Source organism: Dipodomys spectabilis, unplaced genomic scaffold (assembly GCF_019054845.1).
Source record: "Dipodomys spectabilis isolate Male_0828 unplaced genomic scaffold, ASM1905484v1 ptg000241l, whole genome shotgun sequence".
Taxonomy (NCBI): Eukaryota; Metazoa; Chordata; class Mammalia; order Rodentia; family Heteromyidae; genus Dipodomys; species Dipodomys spectabilis.
In genome coordinates, this window is record NW_024870918.1 from 2,722,876 (window position 1) to 2,743,561 (window position 20,686).

Here is a 20,686-nt window from a genome sequence, read left to right on the forward strand (position 1 = left end):
GGATTTACCTACAACAGTGGTTGGTAGGGCAGGAGAAGAGGCAGGAGAGACGGGCAGGAAGGGAGCTATAGGAAAAGGGAGGCAGGGGAAAAGAGGGAAGGAAAAAGAAGGGAAGGAAAGAGGGGGAAAGAGAGGGCGAAATTAAAATAAGTAATTTTTAAGAAAAAACAAACTCCATTAATGGCAGCTATCTCTCTGAGTGGTGTGCCTCATACATTCTCAGAGCCCATGCCCAGGTATTATGGGTTGTCAAGAGATGCCAATAATATATAACAAGAGCATAGTTATATTGGTGTCCATCCCATCAGAGGATGTGGAAGGGAGAATTACATAATTACTTTTTGGCTTGATGTCAAATGGTTCTGGACGTTGACTCCTGCAATGGCTAGACTTCTAAAGTGGTAGGTGGGAGGCTCTTAACCATAGCTTCTGAAGCAAAAAATGCACCCTAAAGCACTGTGAGAAATACCTTATTATCACCAGGAGGTGATCAGAGGCCATGTAATTAGAACATTTTCTCTGTAGGTGTTGGGGAACATTATGGTAAGCAGTCCACAAAAAATAAAGGATCTATCGCTGTCCTAAAAGATGTCTACCTACTAATATCTGACAGTGCTTCATTTTTTTTTTTTACAAGTAAGCATTTACTTACTCAAAATCATAAAAATATGCTGTCAAGGAAAAATAAATTCATCCAAAAAAGCATAAGCACATTTCAAAAATCATGATTTGACTTTTATTGCAGAATTGCTGAAAAAAATGACTGTTTACTGAGCACTTACTATATTCCAGGGAGTATTCTAAGTGTTTTAGATAATTTTTTCTATGTAATTATCTACCACAATAAATCTGTGGGGTAGATCATCTGTGGGTTCCTGTCATCATCTTAATAGATCAAGAGACTACAGTACTGTGTAACAGACCTTTTAATAACACATCCTACAGACACTAATAGCAAATTAGCATGTCTATGTTTTCTTATGTAGTTATGAATATAAAAGAGTGCAAGCTTGCAAGACTTGGACAGCAGTCCAATTTACTAATGGGGCCATGTTCAATCTTACTGCTATAAAATTGGTCAGTTCCATTCTCACTCTATCTTGTGGCCACGCTGTGGGTGTTTAAGAACCGCCTGAGCAGAGAGAGCAGAGCCCCTCCCTTCCCCCCTCCTCCCTCCCCTCCCCCATCATGGTAAATGACAACACAGGACATGCATCGTCAAACCCTGCAGAGGTTAGTTTTCATAAAATTTGGTATTTCCATACGTTAAAAATAATTCCTACTCAGGTCCTGAAGTATATGCATGCTGTTCACTTCTTTTTTAAAAAAATTTTTTTTCTCCCATTTTTAAGGGTAATAATGAAAGGTCAGGCTGAGAATGAAATGTTTCAAAATGATTTATAAACATACTGCATAGAAATGCTTCTCACTGGGAGAAGGAAAAGTTAAACAAGGTCAGAGCAGGCTACAAGAAATCTACCCTATTATTTACAAGCAACAGTTAAACATAACCAATTCCCCCAGAAAGACAAAGGCCTTCTCTGTTAGGCTGCATAACTTTTTTAAAAAGCAACTGTACATTAGTTTCAAAGTAAAAGAAAGAAGAAATCCTTTTCCAATTAAATTACAATTCTCCTTAGAGGTGTCACTATCTTAGTTTTCCTTCAAGTGATACAACCAGCTCAGGCCTATCACTTTGTCAAGTAGAACAGGTTTTCTCAAAACAAAGGTGTGCGGTATCTCCTCCTATTTAAAAAAAAACGTAGAGAGGTGCAGCATGCTATTTCATGTGAGGAGGTGCTAAAAGGAACAGGAAAGAATCCTGCAGTTGATAGAAGCATTTCCTCCATCACAGAGAAGCTGTAATAAGGCATCTCCCATCATTCAATCTGATAAAAAATAAAAGGAAGCCGGGCGCTGGTGGCTCACCCCTGTAATCCTAGCTACTCAGGAGGCTGAGATCTGAGGATTGTGGTTCAAAGCCAGCCTGGGCAGGAAAGCCCATGAAACTCTTATCTCCAATAAACCACTCGATAACTGGAAGTGGCGCTGTGGCTCAAGCGGTAGAGCGCTAGCCTTGAGCTGAAGAGCTGAGGGGCAGTGCCCAAGCCCAGAGTTCAAGCCCCACAACTGACCAAAAAAATAAAAATACAAGGAGAAAAAAAAATTACAGATAAACTAAAGTGTCTAATAACCAGGGAGAGCTAGGAAAGGTCTTGGTCTCCTCTTCATCTTTTTACTCTCTTCCCCCCTCCCTCTCTCCTTCTCCTTACTTTTTCTTTCTTTCCCTTCCCTCTCTCTTTTTCTTTTCCTCCTTCCCTCTGCCTCTCCTTGCCTTGCTTTACCTTTTCCTCCCCTTCCTTCTTTCCTTTCTTCTCCTCCCTCCCTGTCCCTCCTTTCCTCTTTCTCTTCCTCCCACTCTTCTTTCCCTCTTTCCCTCCCTCCCTTCTTCCTTCCTTCTTTCCTTCCCTCCCTCCTTCCCTCCTTCCCTCCTTCCTTCCTTCCGCTCAGCTAAGGGCATGGAGTGCTCAGAAGCCAAGCATCTTGAAATTAATGGAAGAATCAGGTAGGTAGAGGGGACGAAAATAATTCTTCACGTTGATCATGTGAGGTGATAAGATGCTTAGTGATCTCCATAGGTAAATTGTCATTACTTGTGCTTTGACTCAGTTGCCAGTACACGAGACGACATCTCCAACTTGGCTCAACAGCATTCCTTCACAGCATTCATCACTGATTATATGTTTGGGTGCAAGCTTAACTAATGTCTATAGCTTCCTTGTTTCTCTCTAGAACGCTACCTAAGTTCATAACAAGCATTAAGCCAAATAGAAGTGTCATTAACAGACCTGAAGGCAAGAATTTGGAAAGAACAACCAATTTATAGACTTTGTACAACAGGTAGCATTATGAGACATAGCATGACAGATCCTTGTTCTCCACAGGTTAATGCAGAGATCAAGATATAGTCACCATTATTCAACTACCTGCCTTATAATCTATTGATTATAAGCTGGGAGCTTAAATCTGGACCATTAGCTTTTAATCACAAAGAACTATGAAATAGGAACATTCATGCTTTAAAAAACACACAAAATGGGGCTGGGAAGGTGGTTCAGTGGTAGAGCGCTTGCCTCGCATGCATGAGGCCCTGGGTTTGATTCCTCAGCACCACATAAGCAGAAAAAGCCAGCAGTAGTGAAAAGCCAGCAGTAGTGCTGTGGCTCAAGTGGTAGATTACTAGCCTTGAGCTGAAATGCTGAGGGGCAGCGCCTAAGCCCAGAGTCCAGGCCCCTTGACCGACAAAACACACACACACACACACACACACACACACACACACACACACACACACACACACACACACACACACACACACACACACACACACACACACACACACACACACACACACACACACACACACACACACACACACACACACACACACACACACACACGACAGTCTCTGCAGAGGTTTTTTTTCCCCCTCGGATTGGGAAAAACTAAAGCTTCCATTTAATTGAGTCCACTTATGGAATATTAAAGAGTTGGATCTATTTGCTTGTGTACTCTTTGCTAACCCTGAAAATGTCTTTTTAAGTCAGAAATTGGGAGCTTGAATTTTTGCAACATCTAAAACACTACAGTGACAAGAAAATGAGGTATCTCTTCCCAACAAAATGTCTAAATCCAACCTGAGTCATTCCTCATTCGTCTTCACAATAAGGTAAGCTATCTTCCACTAAAGAAATCAAGTGCAAAAAGGTACCTTTGCAATCATTTGTTCCTCCCCCTTAATTATGAACAGGTAGGAGAATTCAGAAGCCATGAAATTAATTATTTTTTTGGAAAAAAAAAAAGAATCCTTTCTGTTCCATTATTTCATGTAGAGAATGAATGATTAAATGCCACCAACTTTCAAGTTTCACAATTCGGATGAAGACTTTCTGCTGGTATTTGTACCTGGCCCAATTAGAATTTACCATACAAGCAGAATATTCATCCTTCAGTATCCATATGGCATTAGTTCTGGTATCCCTGTGGATACCAGAATGTGAGATGCTCAAGGGGCGAGTACAAAATGATGTCATGGTTGCTATGCACATCTTCTACTTTACTTCATATCACTCCTCATTTATAATACCTGTACAATGGCAATGCTATTAAACTAAACTGTTTAGGAAATGATGGCAAAAAAATGTCTGCATATTTTAATGCCCACGGAATATTTTTCCAAGTATTTTTCACCCTTGGTTAGTTGAATTCATGGATGCAGAAACCACCCGTGTGGAAAGCTGACTGTCAATCAAGAATGAAATTACTAGACCACTAGCCATCCAAGGGGATCTGCATTCACAGGTACACATTCAGCAAGTTGCTCTGGGATTGAAATGTCATATCTGCAGAGCAGAGACACCAAATTACACCCTTCATGCCTCATGATAATTAGAATATGTTTTACATAGGACTATTTTTTTCTATAACTACCTAACACCTATATGTGCACACTTACCTTACTGTGACACCAGGGCAGCAGAACCGAATTGAACAATTTTGTCATCTGTCCAAATAGGCTGAAATTTGTTACAAAAGTATTCCAGAGCTATCTCATACATCTTCCTTTGGCTTATTGCAATCTGTACACTGCATTTTCCTTCTCTCTTTTTTTTCTTTTTCTTTTTTTGTCTGTGTGGGGCCTGAACTCTGGGCCTAGGCACTGCTCCTCAGCTCTTCAGCTCAAACCTAGCACTCTACCACTTGAGCCACAGCACCACTTCTGGCTTTTTCTGCTTATGTGGTACTGAGGAATTGAACCCAGCGCCTCATGCATGTAAGGCAAGCATTCTACCACTGAGCCATCTCTTCTTAATGTTCATTCCAGTTTCTTAACTCAGCAGTGCCCTGTCATAATGGTGGGATTAAACTTGAATAAACACTTATTTGCATCTATATGTTCCCTTCTCCTGTCGACCATGTACACTTAAAGTATTACCCTGTATTAAACAACAGAAATATAGATTGCACTGCCTTAGTTCAGAAATCCTATGTGTTATACCTTAATCTCCAAAGCATTGTCTACCTTCATGAGATACCGATTTGGGCAATGAGTATTCAAGAGCAATACTCATCTGAGATTAGCTTTTGCCCTTTATGCCACAGACTCAACCATTAGCCTAGAATACTCACCTTCTTCCTCCTCCTTCTCTTCTTCTTCTCTTTGGCTGCTTGGGCCTGCTTGTGCTCCCAAACCAGGTTGGTTAGATTGGCCACATACTCATCAGTCTGCTGCAAAAGGTAAGCTAAACGCCTGTCTTTCTTTTGGTCAATGAGTTTCCTATAGCCCTCTTCATCTTCAGCCTGTTGAGAAAGAGATCAGTGAGGGCATAATGCATGCTTGCCCACAGGTCCAGACTATGCTCCTGCTTGACAATCTCTGCTTGAGAGGTGAGGGAAACAAACAGGATGCGCCAGGTTAGAAGGGTCATTATGTGAAATCCAGGATAGGAAAAACATGCAGATATGAAACACTCCAGTCCCAGGACCCTGGGGTTACCGACAGTGCAGAAAGCCCTACTGTATGTACACCTGGTATGGACCTGAAATGTATCTTTAGCTTTATATTTCAGAACAGTTAAACTTTAATTTAAAAACTCACGCTTGTAATCCTAGCTACTTAGGAGGCTGAGATCTGAGGATGAGAGTTCAAAGCCAGCCCAAACAGTTCCCCACGAGACTCTTAGCTCCAATTAGCCACTTAAAAACTGGAAGTGGTACTGTGGCTCAAGTGGTAGAGTGCTAGCCTTGAGCACAAAGGGGCTCAGGAACAGTGCCCCGTTCATGCCCCCAACTGACAAAAATAAAAGTAAATTGAAAATATATGTATATAATTAAGAGGAACACCAAGCAATAGAAATTCATCATTGCTTTTGTGAATATGTATACTCCACTAGAATGTGACTCTCACAATGGCAGAGCCTTGTTTTGTTTAGTCTACTCCCTCAGTACCTAAGACAAAGCTTTGAACACAGTTAAGTGCTCAAAAAACTTACTGATGCAAAAAAGAAGAATCATCCTGTACCTCATTGCTTTCAGGGGAAGCTTTTCCTAAGTGACAATGTTGTTTATAGAGATTCTACCATACAGTTAGTCAACAAATGTTTTCTCATGACTTGGGATCATCAAAGTTTTACCAAATAAACAACAAATTCAAAACTTTAAAAAATTAGTTCATCTTGTTTCTCTGATACCTTTCCAATTGCATTCTTTCCCAGTTTAGACTAAGGAATAAGGACAAGGAATCAAGTGAACTTTTAGTAAGTCATTCGTATACCTAATAACTTTTTTTGATACTGAAAACACTGTAAATGATAGGCAAGGTCAAATGCAGAGGATTTATTATATTATTATTAATATTATTAATATTATTATCAGAGATCTGCCCTGAGTTACCATCCTTAGTAGCTGGAGACAAGTATGTAGCACTGAAGTCTGGTACCGCAAAGGATAAAACAGACATAATAATTTCCACTTCCACCTCTCATTACGCAACATTATGAGATTAAATGAAATAGAACTCTGATGTTCTCTGCATCATTTCAAGAGAAGTTGTTTTTATACATCGCCCAAAAAGGACACCCCAAAATACTCTTGTCATGCGCTGCCTAGATGAAAAAAGCATGCTTGCAACATTAAGAGGCAACTTCATCACAGAAAAGCTTAGGGCTGCAGCTGTGGGGTGTCACTCCTGCATTTACTCGGGTGACAGTAGCGTCTTCCCTCAGCCTATCTGCTGTCTGCCCCGTGAATGAGCGTGAACCTCAAAAATGTTATTATAACTCTAATTGCTTTTGGTTATGGTTGATCTCACTTGAAGAAAGAGTGATTTAAAAAAAACTTTCAGTTTCTCTATTATCTGTATATTCCATCATTTAATTGCAAAAATTAATGATTTGCAAATGCCTAATCATTAGTGTCAAACCAATCTGTTACTGAAGTTCTAATACAGTTTCACTTCAGTTGAATCAGACAAATTTGACTGCTGACTGCTCCAATTACTATAAAATGGTCTTCCTCACTGGTGAGAAATCTCTTAAGACAGTTCCTTCCCTTCCCCAAATGGAGAGGGTAGCAGATTTAGGAATACCGAAAAATACAGCCTTTGAAAACACGATGCTCACTCTATGGAATCCAGGAAAAGAAAAGCTAGAAAGATAGTGTTACTAGAATTCTCCAGAGACATAATTATGGCTGAGGCTTTATCTTCACTCATTCAGAAATGATGTTCCAGACAGATCGGTGGGTCTCCTGTCATCTGTGCACATCATTCACACTTTTCCAAAATCCAGTATCTTCTGGCTAATGCCCCAAATACATGGTCAATAAAACAAAATCCTGTGGCCAGTAATATAAACCTATCCCTTCTGGGTTTATTTATCCTTTAAAAACTAAGAGTGCAAATGGAAGGATCCTTGAACAGCTTTTGAGACGACTGTTGCTACCACAGAAAGGGAACCTCTCCAAATGAACTTTTTGCTCTGTTAGAGAATAATTCTGGCCACTGAAAAATAAATTAAAAAAGAAAGAAAGAAAAGTCAACACCAAAGAGGCTTCCAAAAAAGAGACTTTCTTGGATTCAAAGGTACCATCTAATGAGTTACTCATTCCCCAAACTTGATCATTCATCTCAAAGAAGTCATATTTTTTAAAAAAAGAACTGCATTTTCCATTCTTCCTGATCCGATTAGCAAACCTCCAATAAAAACTAACAGCAAAGCTATATGTGCACAGCAATAGCACCCCAGGACACGGAAACACAACACTCATTAGATGTGGCTCTGGATGTGGCTATTAATGCATTTGATAAGCAGTTTTCAGTTTCACATTCTAAATGCAGCAGAATATGAGCTGAGCATCTTCCTGATCTCCTGTGAGGGCCCCTTACCATCAATCTCCGCATTCTCTCCTTTTCAATCCGCTCTGTCTCCTTCTTCTGCTCCCTCTCGGTGTTGGCATGCCAAGTTGCCACTGCTTTGGAAAGCTTCTGGATCTTGCCGGCCACAGAGCGATGGTATTCCTTAAAATCTTTTGCATGTTGCAAGATACTGTTCAGATATTCCTAAAGGATACACAAACGGGAGAAAAGGACACTTAACTCCCATTGCCCAAGGGTCTGGAGACATCACCACAGTCCAGGAAAGCTCGCAGTGTGTATGTAATAGAATATATTTGGGGAGAGAGGCCTGGTATGAGCGATGGGGCTGATGGGAAAGAGGATTTCCCTCATCTGTGCTGTCACAAGCCTATGGAAGAAAGAAGCTGCCGCCACCTGAAGGGTGTGGTCACTTGAAACTAGAAAGATGCAAGACAGAGAGATCTATGAAAGGGATGTGAGGGCACATTGATCATTCACCTTAAAATAAACCTGAGACACCTGGGCATTTGCTTTGAAAAATCATGTTACAAAAGTATCATTTCTAAGCCTGGTGTGGTGGCTCATGCCTGTAATCCTCGATACTCAGGAGGCTGAGATCTAAGGATCTCAGTTCAAAGCCAGACCAAGCAGGAAAGCTGATCAGACTCTTATCTCCAATTAGCCACCCAAAAGCCATAAGTAAAGCTATGGTTCAAGGAGTTAAGAGTGTCAGCCAGTCTTGAGCTGACACTCAAGGACAAGCACCCAGGCCCTGAGTTTAAGCCCCAAGAATAGCGCACATGCACAAAAAAGGAACACTTCTTCTGTACTAACTTCAATACTTTAGAACTGATGCAAACCAAGTTTTATAGAAAGTTTGCCATACATGATTCATATCCACTTTTTAAATAATGGAGGAGAAATGCGTACCTTACTTACACTAAAAACCCCTTTTTATTTTTTCAAAATTCAATTAAGGCATGAGACTAAAAACTTATATAGGGTTATGACAAAACAACCTAATCCTTCCTCAAAATGTTTCTCAACTCCTGGAAAGGAATGTTCTAAAATATTTACTGCTGTGAAACCTCCAGCTACGCACTTTAAAGAGCCTGGGGTGCTATATTTATAGCTGATATAAAAATAACTTTCTCCATGCTTTCTTTCTTTACATTGCTTCTCCCCAAGATTTCGCTCTAAGAAACCCTGCCACTACCTACCCATTCAGCAACTTTCTACGCGAATAGGAATATGATACCTGTTACTGCGCATTGAAAGTGACCTCCCCAAATCCAGTATGTTGGTATTAAGAAGTGGGGTACTCATCAGTGGATTATGTTCCTTTATAAAGAGACGCCAGACAGTTACCTTATCTACTTCCTGTGATGAGGACCCGTGATGGAAGACTAGCCTGGAACACAGCCTCATGAAGGCCTGACCATACTGCTCTGCTGGTCATGGGCCTTTCAGCCTCCAGAATGGTGAGCTATAAATTTCTCTGGTTTATAAGCCACTGAGTCTCTGGTATTCCACCACAGTAGCCTCAAGAGACCATACTTGACTGAAATTTAAGAAATTCAAGTTCTAAACTCATCTTGGACCAATTAATAGCCCGGACACTGGGCAGGTGCTCCACTTAACTATCTTAGCCTAAATTCCAACCACAAACTGATGTGACTGAGACTATGTAATACTTCAACCAACTTTTTTGTTTTTCCTGTGCTATCACCACCACCTGCAAGGAGACAGGTTTACAAGCATTCCAACCCTCTCCAATGACTCATCCTACACGGGTAAACAGGGGCAGAAGAGTATAAGGACCTGGTGTTTTTGCCGGCGCTTTCTCTCCTGCTCAATCTTCTGCTGCTTTTCCAGCTTCTCGGTCATGCGGGCTTCTCTCAGAGTCTGGCGCTTGCTCCGTTTGTAAGCTTTAGAGTTGAGAGCTGTCTCCAGGGTAGTATCCCTACGCATGCAGGCTACCACCTCCTGTCTCAGCTGTCAAGAGAAAGTGGTTAGACAGCCTCCCAAACAGAAGCCAGGTCCTTAGCCCTGACCTTCTCTCTCTTTTCCGTTTGATGGGGTGGAATGAGGAGTCTACCGCAAAAAGTTAACTCAGCCACTCGTTTATGAATAAATGAAAGGACGAAAATCATGGCACACTTACATAGCATTTTCAAGAACGGTAGAATTTTTTTCCCCAAATAATTCAGATTAAAAAAAAAATTCGAGTATTCTAACAGTAAGAAGGGGGGAAAAGAAGATAGATGTTGTCCTGCCTTTTAAATAGAGTAATTCATTCTATTTTATTATTCAAATGACACTCATTAGTTCATAAGCTTTTCAAATTTTTTATTTCCTTCTAAATGTCATACTAACATTCTCTTGTGTTTAAAGATTACCTTTAATGATCAGCTGCAAAAAAAAGAATAAAAGAGTTACTTCTTCTATTCATGTTGGAGGCAGGTAGCGGCAGATAACTTGAACAATGTGAATTCACAGTCTCTAATAAATGATGGGAAATACCGATTGCGGCTACCTTCCATTCCAATGATGATATTTTTGCAGGATATTTACATTTTACATTATAGTAAGGACTTAATTGTAAGTCACTACAGTATAGTATTTTGTCCACATTTTGTGTCATGTACTAGTAGGGGTAGAGATCGGGGAGAACACATTACAATAGTAATTCAATTGAATCTGAAAGCAACCTTAATTACAGTTAATGTAATTGGGCAACTTTATAGACAACAGACTTCCCAACAAGAGCAAAAATCAGGAGCCAGTACAAGTCCAGCATATTGAGGCCAATTTCATTAGCAATACATTGCTAATATACATTAAACAAAATTGTTATCAATCACTATTGATTCATGTTAAAAGGTCACCTATAACAAAGAAGTAAATGAAACTTGGAGAATTTTTCTTAAAAAAAAAAATTTGACCTGAAAGTAATTTCCTTTCACCAACTTAATTACCAAATAGCACCCAGCTACTACTGATGCACCTCTGTGACATAACCAGTAGATCAAAGATATGTCCTTGTCCATATAACAATAGCAAGAGTAATGGCCTTGTGATTTTAGTCACATCCTCCCCAGACCAAATCATACAATTCAAGACTTTCTAAACTATGTTTATTTGCTAATAATTCATCCTGCATACCCCAGAATTTAACAAAACAAACCCCTCTGAGTGACGATGAAACTTCCCTTATCCTCTTTGGCTGTGAGGAAACAACAAGATGAGCGAGAGTACATAGCCCTCAAAACAAAACAGGTAACTCACTGGTTAGTTGATATGCGGGTTTGGTATGACTGACAAAGTTAAATTTCAGTGAATGAGTTACAAGACATTATTTTCCACGTGTTTCTATAATATGATGGGCTATTAACTTGGCAGAATGGCTATTTGTTAAAACTCTTTTCACATTCCTGGCTAGTATTTTATATTTGTACTTAGTTTACCAAGAAGTTTTGATCAACTAATTTCTTGTCTGCTTTTGAGCCATAAAGGCAAACTTAAGTTTTCCCAATATGTTCTCAAGGTTTTTCATCCATAATAACAAAGCATCATAATTCTGCCATAGGATAGGAGAGAACAAAAATGTTTTTGACATATCAAAAAGAAAAAGAACACTAAGAAATTCATTCTCATTACTTTTTGCTATGTGTTGTTTGCCTGAAAGATATGTTATTTTGTAAATGTCTAGCTTTATAACAATATCCAATTGACGTCAGGAAACCTGTAGATTACACTTTAGGAACAGTTACATCTACTTCCTAGCCCAGATGCACCAGAATAAGATATTACCTGACGCTGGAAATTGAGTAACCGAAGGGCTTTCAGTTCCACGGTTGCTTTGGTTCGTAAATCTGGTGGCAAAGAGCCAGGTAGATTTTCCAGTTCTTGTATCCTATGAGCTATGCGAGCCTGCAGTCTAAAAGGAAATAATGAAATAGGGGAAGGGAGAGATATAAATATGCATCACCATTTTAATCATCAATGACTGGAAATCGGTTCAGTCCATTTCTGACACCCAACAACATTTTTTCTGGCGCTCGAGAAAAGCTGCCTTTGAATACATGTGGCCAGTTACTATGTATTATTTAATGTTCTGTGTGACTTCTCTCTAACACCCAGAAAGAAGGCCCAAGCTGCATCTCAGGGCAAAGTCAAATGTCCTCACTCACTTTTAACAAACAGAAGAAACGAGAGACAGAAAAGTCCCTAACCCACAGTCAGCTAGAATGTAGAGTTGCATTACCTAACTTCTAGTTCTGTCCTAAGACAACGAGGACATTTGCCTTCCTTGCCAAGGTACTGATGAGGAGAGCAGCTAAAGCAGAGTGGGCAAAAGCAATTTTAGCAACTGAAGCCACTGAAGCCAGCTAACCCAAGGCATTTGGAGAGGAACCTGCCAGCCACAACCACTTCCTCTGAGCAAAGTGCTTGCTTGAGAAAAGAGAGCAAATTAGGCACATTCAAACATCAGGGGAGGTCGTAAATAGCAGTGAAAACCTAAGAGTTTCTTGAAAAGAATACTTCCCATAATGAAAGAATCTATCTTCATTCATTTGGGACATTCTTATTGTTGCACAGGTAGGCCAGTGTTAAGTCCTGTACTTACAAAGAATTATATGCTATTCAAATCTATTTTTAAATAGGCCTCCCTTAAATTTGAGTTAAAATGGGTGGGGTTGGGAGAGAATGATATAAAGGGTGACACCGCTTACGTTGCAGTGTGTTCATAAACTGATATGTCCAAGTTGAGACCTCTTTGTACAACAACTTAAGGATATAATGAAAAAGAAGAAAAAAATCTGGAAATTGATTTCAACAAATGAATACTATTAGAGGAGGTAATGAGTCAATATTAACTTCACTAAATACATTTAACGCCCAATTTTATTTCTTTCTCCCTCACATATGTGCATGCACACATACACACACACACACACACACACACACACACACACATACTACAAGGTAAATGCTATAATGGTGTCATTGTTGTGAGCTAATAAAAGAAGCCAAAATTGAAACAGTCACGGCTTAATACCAAAACCACTGCAATAAGAAGGCAGATCATTGAAATATACTTTCAGAGAACTTACTGCACCTAAGTAAAAAAAAAAAAAAAGTTAGGAGTTAAGAATTGTGTTACTGATAAATATTATCTTAAAATTTCATGCAGCCCAAATATCAAAGTAAATGCTTGTTTAAAGTAAGTGCTTGTTTAAGCTATTTGACTTAAAGAGAAATGAAATACCTTTTTCAAAAACTTAAAAATGATTGTAGGGCAATGATTCCCTTTTTAGTGACTTCACTGAAAATAATATACCTGGTAGGTTTCTGCTTTATTTGGCACATGTCTAATTGAGTAATCTACTGAATCACATTAACTTATGACCATGTGTTACTCTATGTTGTTATTTTTACATAAGCATATCAATTCAAATAACAGTGTTCTCAAATGGCCTTGCCATCCTACAACCATAATATGCTTTTCACCATTTTGTTCTTTTGCAAAAACTCTTCCAAACTCTCTTAACTATTTTCATATCCCTTTTACTAGTGGTAAACCATGGGATTTTTATTATTGTGGATTGTAATTTTCATTATATGAAACAAAACATCTATACTTCATTTTTCTAGTTCATTTTCTTAACCAGCTATCTATCCTCAAGACTTCGAAGACAGTGATGGATAACTTCTTAACACTGAGAACATTAACAGAAAAATCCACAAAATTAAACTGAAAGAACTTTATTTTATGGCCTTATGATTAAGACTACACTGCTGGGTGCCCAGTTTCACCCCCTTAATCCTAGCTATTCAGGGGGCCAAGATCTTAGGATTTGAGTTTAAAACCAGCACCAGCAGGAAAATCCATGGGACCAAATGCCCGAAGTGAAGCTGTGGTTCTACTGTTAAACCACTAGCTATTAGTACAAAAACTCAGGGACAGTGTCCAGGCCTAGAGTTCAAGCTTTAAGACTGGCAAACACACACACACACACACACACACACACACACACACACACACACACACGACCATACAAAAGAACATTACATATTACAGTATAGTGAGATGATGTGGCCAAAAATTTGGTTGTTCTATTTTCCTTTCTTACTTGAGCACAAACTACCCCTGTGAACTCTGTGAACTCTGGTTTACTCTCTGACAAAGTGAGCCAGTTGCTAAATTAGAGGAATAGTTGCTTTTGTGTTAATCTTCCAAAAGATGATGAACGTAGGGCTGCATAAATAACCTTGGGACACCTGGGCTGACGGAGCTTAGATTAAACCACACTGAACTTCAAGGGTGGGAAAGTAGGGAGTCCAAGAGGGAAGCCAGGAGGGAGGGGGAGGGGACTGGTTCCTTCCTCAAGCACTGGAGCCAGTGGGAGCTGGGGAAGCACTTTTCCCTGTAATGACTGCTTCTCCAAAGGGCCAGTCATTTGTTACTCTCAGAGTTTCCAACACAAAAGGAGCTCTCTTGTATGAAAGGGAGGGAAAAAGTACAAAGTGCAAACTCTTGGAGGAGAGAAAAGGTAGATTTCACAGTAAAATGATACGCATTCAATACACCCCATGGGTGGTGGTAGTAAAGGTGCAGGAAGGGACTTCTTTAACATAGAAAATTATATCTTTGTTGTTGTTCTTAATAGAAATCTTCATTTTAAATAATGCTCCTCTCCAGACAATTTCATCTTCCCATCAATGGGATTCAGCGGGTAGTCTGATAAAGAGATTCAGGATTCTAAACTTCCCGAAACAACAGCAAGATGTAATACTGCTTGCCTGCAGGAGACTCATTTAGTGTCCTCACGAGTACAGAAAATTGAGGCAGAATTAGGTCACTCAGGTTTTTCATACAGATTGAACAGTAAATCAAGAGGGGTTACTGTTCTGGGAAGAAAAAGAGTTCCATTAAAGGCAACAGATATTTGTTCAGGTCCAGAGGAGAAGTTTATGATTCCTGTAGGAGAGTTATTTGAACAGAAAATGACACTGGTACATTTTGTTCCTTCAAGGAACTGAGTGACACTTTAAAGAGAGAGGGAGAGGAAGTGTATGTGTGTGTGTGTGCTAGAGAGAGAGAAAGAGAGAGAATAGAGAGAGCTAACCTGTGTGACTTTTGGTAACTCTGGGGTACATAGTAGCTATTGGTAATTTTTTGAGAAAGAATTTTCGGGGTTGCAATGGAGATAAGGGCCAAAAAACATCTTTTAAGCCACAGGGGAAAAAGCCATGCTTGCTTCCCCAGACCTGCTTTCACACTAAATTCTGACTTGATTCCCAAGAGGGCTGATGTAATTCAAAGATGTCCTTCCCCACATAAACCTCTTCAAATGTCAAATACATCCTCTATGCAAGCATTTGTGGCATTGGCTTACATGCCAATTTGAGAACTCTGGTACTTTTGATCAGACCTCTAATTCTAAATGAAAGGAAGTGACGTTGGGTATATTAGCTGGGAAACAAACAAGCAAGCAAACAAACAAACAAAACAAACATCCCAGCATGGAACAGGGGAGTGGGAAGCATCAATAAGTTCCATCAACAAAGAAAGAGTCTGTTTGTTATTTGTGACTTCTGCCTGAAACCCTAGCTACTCAGGAGGCTGAGATCTGAGAATCAAAGTTTAGAAGTCAACTGATTCAACTAAAGCTGAAAGATGCTAATATCCAATTAACCAGCCAAAAGACAGAAGGGGAGATGTAGCTCAAGTGGTAGAACACTAGTCTTGACTAAAAAAGTAGGGGGGGTGGGTGGGGAGAATGCAAAGCCCTGAGTTCAAGCCCCAGTACTGGAATTTTTAAAAAAAGATCCAAACTTAAGTGGGAAATGGTTTTAACTAAAGTGCTTGTACAGAGCTAAGGTGAATTGTTCACATGCAAAACTTACTTGTAAACCAGGCGCTGGTGGCTCACGGCAAAAATCCTAGCTACTCAGGAGACTGAGATCTGAGGATCACAATTCAAAGCCAGCCTGGACAGGAAACTCCGTGAGACTCTTATCTCCAATATACCATTACAAAACCAGAATGTGGCACTGTGGCTCAAGCGGTAGAGCGCTCACCTTGAGCTGAAGAGCACAAGGACAGTGCCCAAGCCCAGAGTTCAAGCCTATGACTGACCAAAAAAAAAACAAAACACTTACTGGTGCTACAACTTTCTAAGAAAGCCAATTTGTCAAAATTCCGATTTTATGATGAACAAGGAAAGCCGCTGACTGATTTAAAATTCAAAGAGATGCAAGATTCTAATAATTTCCTTTCAATTTTCATAGACAAGGTAAGTAATACCACAAGGGCCAATCAAAATTTAACATCTGTTAAGGAATTTCTGACAGCTGTTCAACCTGTATCAAATTGGGGGGACAAAAGTTGTTTTTTTTCTTCAGAACGTGTTCAAATCCTTAGTCAGATGTTACAGATGCACTGGACCCTTTCAGTTACCAGAAAGATGGCTGGTTAGTCATTCTATATACAGGTCAGAGGGAAGAAGTTTCACAGTGTCTTTCACAGGTATCTAAAGAACATAATCTAACACTTTTAATGGATAAATTGACCTAATCTCTGCAGTTCAACAAGTTACCTTCACAGAGCAGACACCGTTTTTTGCTCTATGACCAAAGATGATTAACACATGCCTCTGTCATTCAGTTGGAATCAACCCATTCTTTGCCACAAACCCAGGAAAAATTTAGGCCAAAGGTCATGACAGACTTTTGGACCCAGAGTTGTCCAGATCAATAATTTCAAAAGCCATATAGCTTTGCAAAAGAGAAGATATTTGTTAACTAATGATAATATGAAGAACGGTCATTATATCACATTCTGTAATACATATAAAAATGTTGATAAAGACAATTCTTAATATAGGACTAAAAACCAAAGCGTTTTATACATTAAAATAGGTTTAATGCAAAGGAAATCATCTATTAAGATCATACCTCCTCCATCCCCCCAAAAAAATACTAAGAGAAAAAGAACCCTACAACTGAAGTTGTGGCAAAAAGGACAGAAAACTTAGCAGTCAGCAAAACAAAGTTAACAAACACACACACACACACACACACACACACACACACACACACACACACACACACACACACACACACACACACACACACACACACACACACTCAGAAGAGGCCAAGTAAGGAAAACAGGGCCAGACATTACATACAATTTCTAGGTATGGAGAATGTCTTATGAACGTAGCTCTATGTAATTTACCAAAACAACTGGTAGCATTGTATCTTTAGGGTAGGGAAAAAAAAAATGTCAGTTCTTCAGAAGTCAGAAGTTTAGAGTATCTACATAATACTTCTCTACCTTGTTACTGACTTTCTTTCAATATTTCTGACTTATCTTATTTAATAATACAAAAAATATTCCTGTCTTGGAAAATGTGCTAATATTGGACTTCATAATATACAACTACTATTTACCCAACAAAATATACCTGTCAATATGATGAGTGTCTAGCCTTCCAGATATATATGAAATGTTGGAAACCACAAAATAAATGTTCCTAATCGGTGATTACTAATAGTAATAACACAACAAAGTTACACTCTTCTCAAAAGATATATCTAGATGTCTACATATACCTGTATATTGTCCAGTTATTGGAATTCTTTCAGAGTAACTCTTTTTTCTTTTCTATTATGGGGCTTGAACTCAGAGCCTGGGAGCTATCTCTAAGCATCTTTCTGTTTTTTGAGTGGTTAATTGGAGATAAGAATGTCACAGGACTTTTCTGCCCAGGCTGGCTTCAAACCTTAATCCTCAGATCTCAGCCTCCAGAGTAGTTAGGATTACAGGTATGAGCCACTGTCGCCTGGCCAGAGTAACTCTTGAAATCAATTATATTTTAGCCAAGTAGCAAATAAGTCATTGCTTTTCCATAAGACTAAGGTAATGCTCTAAAAGCAAACCCACACATCGCTTATGAACAGTGCAATATTTCAACTCAATGGCTAATATTTACAAAATAATAATGATAATAATAATAGCTAATATTTACTGAGTATTGCCATACCACTTTATCTTCCCAACTACACAATTAGGAGAAATGCCATATTATTTTCTTGATCAGACAAAGACACAGAGTTCTTGCAGAAAAAGAAATGCAACTTGACCAGGGTTACAGAGCTAGTTAATGACAGAGCCTGCCTTCTGGCAAACTCCATAATCCACAACTTTACCTTTGTTTTATCTTGACTCAAGTCTTACTATAAATCCCTTTGTGTTTGACAATAACCATTTGCATAAGAGGTCTGCTAACTATCAGCCAGTGGTCTAAATTGTGACCACAGTCTGTTTTTATAAATAGAGTTTATCAGAACAGAGCCAACCTATTATTGTCTATTGATGGGTTTATTTTTTTTGTGTTCTCCCACAAAAAGGGCAGAGGTATTTGTGTCTGAGACATATGGACCTGCCAGGCATAAAATATACTCCATCTGGTCTTTTACAGAAAGGCTTGCCAATCCCTAATTTAGAAAGATATGCCAAATCAGGTGAAAATTAAGTTTCTGGATTAAGAATATAAAATAAGAACCTTATCTGAAGACATTTACCTATAAAGCTGGACCGAGCAACAGACATGAATTAATTCAAACTAAGACTATTAAATATTATCCCAAGCTACCAAAGTTTTGCTCTAGTATCCTGAGAGGTGACTCTAATCTGTAGGTCGGGCTAACCCTGCTCATTCAGCCTCTGATCATCTTCTAGTCACTCCAGCACCAACTGAGAAACAAGAACAAAGCATGGCATCATTGGCCACTTCCCTAGATGCACAGGAATCACAGTGTAGTCAACCCAGAACTACCACAGGGACTTCTACCAATGGGCACCCCAACTATTTTCTGCAACTTTGACCTGAAATCATCAGCCAAGTGGTGAGTTTCCACCTCTTAAGTTTGCTTTTGGCCCTTTCTCTGGGCCACACACACACCAAAGAAGGTGCGTCCACCTCTACCCACGGTGGTGGGCATTTTCTGATCTCTTGTGTTAACCCCTCCCCGGCGGGCAGTACCTGTACTCCCGTTCCTGTAGGATCTCCACGGGGTCCAGGCCTTGTGGTTTCTGGATGGGGCTGATGCGGCTCTGCTTCTGTTGCAGCTGCAGGACAGGCGAGGGCTGCCCCGGGCCGGGCTGCTGCACAGAGGGCCCAGGCACGGCAGCCGCAGGTGGCTGGGCAGTGGCTGGAGGTACAGGTGAAGGGCGGCCACTGGGCGCTGGCACCGGCAGTTTCTGGGGGGTGCTGAGGCCACTCAACAGCTCAGGCCCGGAGCCTGCAGGACAAGAGACATGGGCAGGGCAGGACAGGTGGAAGGATGCTCCAAGGATCACACCCTGGCCTCCCCTGGCCCTCAGGGCCCAGAATTGGAACCACTAAGTATCTTAAACACCAGAGGGGGACAGAAAGCAAAGGAGGATAGGAAGGAGAGAGAGGAGAGGAAGGACCGGGAAGGCAGAAAGGAAAAAGGAGGGGGAAATCTATATTCCCCTGGGGAAAGGGCCTTCACGGATGCACATTTGCCAAATGTGGCCCCCAAACCGATTCTTGGGTAATAAACCGACCCAGGAAATGCGGGCTTGTTTTCAATGTAATGCTCCACCGTAGGTTTTTTTTTTTTAATAAAGAGTAACAGGTGCCTTTGAATTTCAGAGTTTTACAATTAGGTGCAAGTTGGCTTGCAGGCAGAGGGCTCTATGAACCCCTTTTTGCTAGGCCTACCCCAGTCCTGTCTTCCCATGAGAACTAAAGCCTAACAACAGGGCAGCTTGCAGGTCTTCTGATGAGAACGAGAAAGAGCTCATACTTTCCCTTAGCGACTCTAAAATACATACCAGGCTCAATCAGTGAGTCTCAGGAACTTAATTGTTTCTACCATGTATTCATAGATACTTCTACATTTAGTATCATGGGAGAAAATTAATAGAATTAATAGACATTAACAATAATAAAAATTAACGAACAGTGAGATTCAAAAGAGCATCTTCTCAGAAGAAAATGACTTGTAATCTTTAGGTTTCCCAAGCCTTTAAGTATTACTAAATTTAGCTATGGTCATTTTTCATATTAAAACTTAAGGAATTTAAATTAATTGCTAGGCATAGACCTAAAATGAGAAATGTTCCTTCTCTCCTTTTACATTAACTTTTTAGCTAACTGAAAATTATAAATAAGATCAGTGGTCCTAATCTAATAAATTAATATATTAAAAAAAAATCTCAGTACTTAGATGTTAATACCACTGATAGGCATTCTTCCAAATATTTTCTATACCCTTTTTAAAAAATTAAAGCTGAAGTTATTAAGTTCAAAAATAATAGTCTATGCACTCAACTTAATAATTAACCATACAAAGGCATACATTATAACAAATAGGACACATTTATTCAATTTCCAGCAAACACCATTTAGCAATGGGCTTAAATGACAATTCAAGGAAAGCTATAAGCAAACATTTTGACAGAAGGAATTCAAAGAATTAGTGCAAACTGCTGAGAAATACCGTGTATGTCGGCCTGCAACAGTGTATGTGTGTGAGTATGTGTGGTATGAATTGTTCTTTCTTTCCTCTCCTGTGAAAGTAGGCAAAACTTCCCCCCAAATGTGCAACCAGATAAGATTTCTTTATAAAATAATTTGTAACCTTTATTCTAGGGGGTGATGAAGAAATCTAGGGGGGAAATGCAAGTCATTTTATATTTTATTTTAGGCATGTACCATTGTAGTG

General features: G+C 39.6%; 1 protein-coding gene across 2 annotated transcripts in view; it reads right to left on the reverse strand.

Annotated features, from left to right (window-relative positions):
• The window catches only part of Smarca2 (SWI/SNF related, matrix associated, actin dependent regulator of chromatin, subfamily a, member 2), a 172,544-nt gene that overhangs the window by 119,391 nt on the left and 32,467 nt on the right, over positions 1 to 20,686 (reverse strand). For both annotated transcript variants that reach the window (XM_042699317.1, XM_042699316.1), the window contains exons 5-9: positions 18,976 to 19,234; positions 11,729 to 11,855; positions 9,737 to 9,910; positions 7,946 to 8,119; positions 5,191 to 5,361 (exon numbers count right to left, since the gene is read on the reverse strand). In XM_042699317.1, coding sequence (XP_042555251.1) covers positions 5,191 to 5,361; positions 7,946 to 8,119; positions 9,737 to 9,910; positions 11,729 to 11,855; positions 18,976 to 19,234 — 905 coding nt within the window. The remainder of the gene's footprint in view (positions 1 to 5,190; positions 5,362 to 7,945; positions 8,120 to 9,736; positions 9,911 to 11,728; positions 11,856 to 18,975; positions 19,235 to 20,686) is intronic.